The 7,106-nt window shown below is 39.2% G+C and overlaps 1 protein-coding gene across 1 annotated transcript; it reads left to right on the top strand.

Moving 5' to 3' along the window:
• The first annotated feature begins 2,206 nt into the window (after window positions 1-2,206).
• Window positions 2,207-2,812, top strand: LOC145112681 (uncharacterized). The gene is made up of 2 exons (XM_079048816.1): window positions 2,207-2,323; window positions 2,375-2,812. The coding sequence occupies exons 1-2, from the start codon at window positions 2,207-2,209 to the stop codon at window positions 2,810-2,812; spliced, it is 555 nt and encodes a 184-aa protein (XP_078904942.1).
• Window positions 2,813-7,106: the final 4,294 nt, after the last annotated feature.

The following is a 7,106-nucleotide window of genomic DNA, read 5'->3' as shown; positions in this document are numbered from 1 at the left end:
AAGAAGTAGAAAAACTTCTCAAAAAGGGATGATCAAGGAGGTGAAATTCCTAAGGTGGCTAGCTAATGTGTTCATGGTACAAAAGAAGAATGGTAAGTGGAGAGTATGTGTAGATTACACAAATCTTAACAAGGCTTGTCCCAAGGATCCTTTCCCTCTACCACACATAGACTCCATGATAGACGCGATATCAGGTCATGAATTATTAACATTCGTGGATGCATCCGCAGGATTCCAATAGATCCAGATGGAACCATCTGACCAAGAGGATACGACATTCATTACTCCAACATGTATCTATTGTTATATTTCCATGCTATTTGGTCTTAAAAATATAGGTGCAACATAACAAAACTAGTCAACAAGATGTTCAAAGAGAAACTGGGGGACACCATGGAAGTATACATCGATGACATGGTGGTCAAGTCCAAGAAAGCTGAAGATCACTTCAAGGATCTTGAAGAAGCCTTCGACATACTGGACGGATATAACATGAAGCTAGATCCCTCCAAGTGTCACTTTGGAATGAATCCAGGAAAATACGTTGGATACATGGTGACCAAAAGAGGAATGGAAGCAAGCCTGAAGAAAATCAAGGTCATCCTCGATCTAAGATCACCATCCTCGACAAAAGATATTCAAAGACTAACAGGAAGAGTGGCAGCCTTAGGTTCATCTCAAGATCCTCAGAAAGATGCACGCCTTTCTACGACATCTTGAAGAAGAACAAAAGATTTGAGTGGACCAAGAAACATGAAGAGGCTTTCTAGGAACTTAAAATATTTAAGTTCAGCACCGCTATTGGTAAAAAAAATTAGATGAGGAACCACTTCTTCTCTACTTTTCAGTATCATCAAACACGGTGAGTGCAGTATTGGCTAAGGATCTTAAAAGGGCCAACATCCCATCTACTATGTAAGTAAAAGTCTGTAGGATCCTGAGACCAAGTACTCCCACCTTGAAAATCTTATACAAGCATTAGTAACTGCTTCTAATAAATTAAGACACTATTTTGAAACACATCCTATAAATGTAAGAACTAATTATCCCATTAAGAATGTTATGAGAAAACCATAAATGTCAGGAAGGATGGCGAAGTGGTCTGTGAAATTAAGCACATATGACATAAAGTATGAGCCAAGATCCGCTATAAAGTCTCAAGCATTAGCAGACTTTGTGGCTGACTTTAGCGATGATCTACAAGATGAAGTAGAAATAGAAGCCAAACAACTTCTAGAAGAAGAGAACGTGGGAAGATAGACACTATTCACATGTGGAGCATCAAACCAAATAGGAACTGGCCTAGGGATCATACTAAAATCGCCATAGGGGACATCCTACCCCAAGCAATCAGTTGTGAAAGGCAACCAACAACGAAGAAGAATATGGGCACTAATCATGGGATTACAGTTAGCCAAGGATCATCGAACCAAATATCATCAGGTATTCGTTGATTCTTTATTATTGACTAACTATTTTAATAGATTCTATGCAATAAAAGGAGAAACATTAGCACTATATAACTCCATATCCTCAAAAACCTAGCCTCAAAATTTGAAGCATTTAGCCTAAACGAGGTTCCTAGAGAAGCCAATGCTGAAGCATATGCTTTAGCCAATATAGGATCTTCTCTTAGGATCCCACCAGAAACCACGATCCCGATAAGCCACATGTTAATCCCCGCAATCGAGGATCCTGCCAAAAGACTGAAGGATCCCAACGATCATGAGGAAACTACTAACGTCGCTACAATTGAAGATATCGATTCTCTACTTCCTTATCAGGATCCTAACATCAAGGATCCTTCCCCAACCTAAAGATCTTGGATCCTACCTATTATGGAACACCTCCAAAATGGCACGATCCCAAAAGAGGAAAAAAGTGCCAAAGCATTCAGAACAAGGGTCTCAAGGTTTGTTATAATCCAAGTTAAATTATATAAAAAAGCTATGGTTGGTCCATACCTTAGGCGCTTATAAGATCATGAAGCTGCAGAAGTTCTAAAGAATATACTTGAAGGAGACTATGGTAATCACACTCGAGGCACATCCTTACGCTCCAAAGTATCGAGGACATGATACTACTGGACAACCATGAAGAAAGACTCCTTCCTTCATGCTCAAAAATGTTATGCTTGCAAAGACATAACAACATCATACATCAACCAACAAAACCTCTACATACTATCATCTCCCTTTGGACATTCATGAAGTGGGGGATGGATATAGTGGGCAAATTGCCGGTTGCTCTAGGAGGAAAGATCTTCATGCTAGTGATGACTGAGTATTTCTCAAAATGGATAGAAGCCGAAGCTTTTTTCCAGGTAAGAGACATATAGGTAGTCTTAATTATTAAACATATTATCTTAACAAAGTTCGGGATCCCTGCCGAAATCATATGCAACAACGGATCCCAGTTCATAAGCAAGAGGACAAGAGACTATTTCTCGAGTTGGGGAATCAAGATGGTAATTTCCACACCTATTCACCCTCCAGCTAACGGTCAAGCAGAATCAAGCAAAAAAATCATAGTCAATAACTTGAAGAAAAGATGGGCAAAAGAACTTCCTTTCGTACTATGGGCAGATAGAACCACTTCCAAAGTAGCCTCAGGCCAAACCCCATACTCCTTGGTGTTCAGAGCAAAAGCAATGATCCCCACTGAAGTGGTGATCCCACCAAAAAGATATCTACTTCAAAATCAAGAAAACAACGACAGGATCCTGGCCCATGATTTTAATTCTATCGACGAACTCAGGGATCTTGCCAAGATCTGCATCGCTGCTCATCAAAAGAGAATTACCAATGCATAGAACAAAAATAAAAAAGTCAGAAGATTCCAAATAGGAGACTTGCTACTAAGGAAAACATTCGAAAACACCAATGATCCTAGTGTAGGTAAAACTGGCACCTAAATGGGAAGGACCATATCTCATATATGCCGAAGCAGGAAAGGGGAATATTGGTTGGATACCCTGAATGGAAATGTCCTGTAAAGATCCTGGAATACTATACATCTTAAAGCTTATTTTATGTAAGAAAGATTACTTATTTTCCAACACACTCAAGGTACACATGCTCTTTACCTTTTACCCTTTATTTTTATTACTATTTACTCTCTTCGAATACCACTACTAACTTCAGCATCGGAGGGGCGTTAGCCAGACTAACACCTACCCCTAGCTAATGTTTGTTGTAGGATCCTGACACTCAAGGATCCTGTCATACAAGGATCTTGACATATGAAGATTCAAGGATCCTAATAAACAAGGATCTTGACTTTTGAAGACATTGGCACCTAAGAGTCCCATAGCTACAACGTCCTATAATTCGTAACACACGTATCCTAAGAATAGAGACTGCTAATCTCTCCTACAAATAACGGTACGTAATCCCCTCTAAGGTTTAAAGAGTTAATTACCTCCTTCACACGAGTTAAGGATTATACACCTCGCTTGGTGTAACATCCCGACTCCCAGGTATAAATTTAAATGTTTATTTTATGCATATTGTCAGGGAAACTCGACGAGTTGGAGGCCCCAACTCGTCGAGTAGAGACTAAGATTGGCCGCGTGGTTTTAGAGCCAACTCGATGAGTTGGTGGACCGAACTCGACGAGTTGGACCTGAGTGTGAAAACCCTAATTTTTAGGGTTTGCACCCTATTTAAAGGACCTTAAGTCCTTTACCCCACTTCCCTCTTCACGTTGTCACCCATAGACAAACCCTAATCGCATTATCTTCCAGCTTGAGAGTGTGTAAGGCTAAGAGTGTGTTTTTGGTGAATTCCTTGAAGAAACTTGAAGAGTAAAGGGCTTGGAACAAGAAGGAGTCTTTAGATCCGGCATCCACTCAGTAGTAGTAGTAGTCATTTGGAGGTAAAAAGCAATTACCTTGATCACTTGTTTGTTAGATCTCTCCATTAGAGAGCTTATGGCCATTTCCAGCTTCTTCTTGAGTCAGTATTGGTTTTGAGCATGCTTTGAAGCTAAGACTTCAGATCTGGACACTATTAGGCCCTTTCGGCCTAAAGACTCAAGCTTTATCAAGCTTTCGCCAATCCTGATGCTTGAAACCCCCTTGTTGAGCCTTGTTTTGGCAAAGTTAGACCCTAAATTCCATGCATGGACGTAAAGCATGCAGCTTTACGTGGTCTCTAAACCCCAAAAGGCTAGATCTAGAGTTTGGGACCTTAGGCTTGCTTAAAAGCGTCTGAATGAGTGTAAGGTCTGAATGAACTCGACGAGTTGGTGAGCCAACTCGACGAGTTGGTGAGCCAACTCGACGAGTTGGTTAGGGTTTTTCACCGATATTTTGGACGGTGCAAACTCGATGAGTTGGTGGGACAACTCGGCGAGTTAACTCGAATATTCCAGATCTTTCATGAGAACAGAAGGAACTCGACGAGTCGCATAGATGCACTCGACGAGTTGAGTCAACATGGACTGTTGACTTGAGTGTTGACTTCTGTTGACTTTTTAGGGTTTGGTCAAGTTGTGGGCTTTGGAGACCATGGATGGTTAAATGGTCTTTTAACCATTTTTGAGATTTAGTAGAGGAGTTAGCTTAACATCTTTGGAGTTGTTAATATAAAATGTTAATTACAGATGAATTTGAAATATGTAGGCAGAGTCTAGACCGACAGTTGAGTACGAGACATACTTGCTTTACTTATGAGGTGAGTCTTCTCACTATACATACCTGAGTGGTAATTACTGTGTGAACGGAGAGTCTTATCTGTGTTATTGATCGGAGGGTCTTATGTGCTTATGCTGAGATATGTGATATTATACATTATGTCTTTGTGATTTATGTTGTATATTATAATGTACATTTACTGAGATAGGACCAGAGGGTCCAATCCCAGATGTGAGACCGGAGGGTTCTCACTGAGGTACAGGACTGGAGGGTCCAACCCGAGCCATGAGACCAGAGGGTCTTCACTGAGACACATGAACGGAGGGTCCTTGTCGAGATACAACCATGAGAGGCTAATTATTTGTGTATGGTATTTTGGGGAACTCATTAAGCTTTGTGCCTACAATGTTGTGTGAAATGTGTTTTAGGTACATCTCAGGATCGTGGGAAGGCTCCGGCATGATTGTACACATGAACTTATTGATTTATTGTAACACTAGTCAAAATAGGTCAATAGACAATCACATGTGATTATGCCAATCATGTAATGTGATTTTGTTAAACTAGTAATATGATAAGAGTGCTATGTAGTTCATGATAAATTCTAATACAAATATGAACTTTCTTTATGATACAACTCAAAGTATACGTCCATACGATTCCAAAAATATAGAGAATGTCTGAATCTGACTTCGCATGAAGAAGTTATGATAAACCGAACACTATAAATCTCTATAATAAGAGGAGTTTAAAATAGGCTTAGAATTAGCTATTGGAATCTAAAAGAGAGTTGTAGTACTTGTAAATACCTACGCGTGCATATAAAGAACGTCAAAAACGGACTTCGTATGTGAAAGTTACGACCTTCCGAAGATTCAGTTGTCATAAACCCTAATCTGACTGAGCTCACGACGTGAGCACAGAACTCACGACGTGAGGAGTCATTTATCCACATCTCGGAATCTAGTAGGTGTATGACGAGGCTGCGAGGGGATAAGATCCAAACCCACGACGTGAGCAAGGATATCTCACGACGTAATGAGTCACATGGCCACCTTCCGAAGCTAGGGACGCAAATGGCAAGTCTACAGGGATAAGATCCAAACTCACGATGTGGGCCTTATAAAACCCACAACGTGGGATCCAAAATCCTTACTATAAATAGCAGGTCCGACTTCAGCCATTCTTACACCTAAACTTCTTTCTCCTCTCTCCTTGGCTAAAGCCATCTTGCATCACGAGCCCCGACGACCTCGTACGCTGATCGTTTCTGCTTAGATTACATAAAATCACGCTACTAGGATGAGTTTCACGGCCCCACTTTTAATGTTTTCGGGGGAAAACGCATGCTAAATATTATATATACGTTATTATTATGTCTATATGATAGTATATTAGTATCAACATAGATAGTTATAATAACCGGGATATAGTTATTTCGTATCTGAAAATATACAACTATCATAAAGTTGTTAGCATGTTATTGTTATAGTAGTATACTAATGTAGATCTTCAGTTATACTTAGGATTCTATATATATGTTGTGTGCGATATAGTTCCGAAGTTATATTCGGAAGTTCTATTTGTTAATTTATAAAGTATGTTGCTATTATTGGTTTTATGTCAAGATAAAACTTGGTATGCTATATGTTGTTATTGTTAGTTTTATGACAAGATAAAACTTGGTATGTTATATGTTGTTGTTGTTATTGGTTTTATGTCAAGATAAAACCTGGTTTTACCTCAAGTTATAACTGTTATACTGACTAAATGTTATGAAGTTAGGAGTAATGTTTAAAAGCATAGTCTAGTAACTTAGGATTTTAGACATGAAAATGCTTTTGTTGTTAGAGCTATAGGAAGCCGTCGAAGTCTACATGAGTAATTGCATTCATCAACTAAGATTGGGGATCTTAGCGGAAATCCTCTGAACTATAACCGTCAATCCCGTGTGAGCGAGGAAGTCGTGTATAATTAGTATACGGGTTGACCACCCCACTTGTGACTGTTAGCTACAGTCAACCAAAAGTGAGTGATGAACTATCCTTTTACTTGTTATTGTTCCAGCGTCGATGAAGCGTACCGTGTTGTCCTCATGGAAATCATGAGTGGGTTGTCCTCATGGAAATCATGAGTGAGTTTTATCAGAGGTATTATGTCACAGCAGCGGTTACAGGCTCATGGTAGCAAATTGTTAGAAACATTATACTTTGTCGTATACAAGTATTAATGTTAAGTATAAGTTTCCCCCTACTTATACCTTAGGCTCAAGGAATGTTTAGGTATAACACTTAATTGATAAGTAAACTATTATACCTAATATACATATTGAATGTTGGAGATTCAAAATGATACTTTCAAAACTATACTTTTGAACGTCGAAAATGTACTATTTTATGGAGTTAAAACATGTGGACTCACCAACTTTATGTTGACGTATTTTAAATTGCATGTGTTTTCAGGAACTTGA

The sequence above is a fragment of the Lactuca virosa genome, chromosome 5 (assembly GCF_052849685.1).
Source record: "Lactuca virosa cultivar CGN04683 chromosome 5, Lactuca_virosa_CGN04683_v6, whole genome shotgun sequence".
Classification (NCBI taxonomy): Eukaryota; Viridiplantae; Streptophyta; class Magnoliopsida; order Asterales; family Asteraceae; genus Lactuca; species Lactuca virosa.
The sequence above is the reverse complement of the archived record's forward strand: the minus strand, read 5'-3'. Positions and strand labels throughout refer to the sequence as shown.

What these genes read in the sequence shown, in the direction of transcription:
- LOC145112681 (XM_079048816.1), top strand. Translation starts at nt 2,207, where the DNA reads ATGAAGTGGGGGATGGATATAGTGGGCAAATTGCCGGTTGCTCTAGGA. An exon ending in AAGCCGAAGCTTTTTTCCAG is followed by an intron (nt 2,324 to 2,374) that starts GTAAGAGACATA and finishes ATCTTAACAAAG; the next exon opens with TTCGGGATCCCTGCCGAAAT.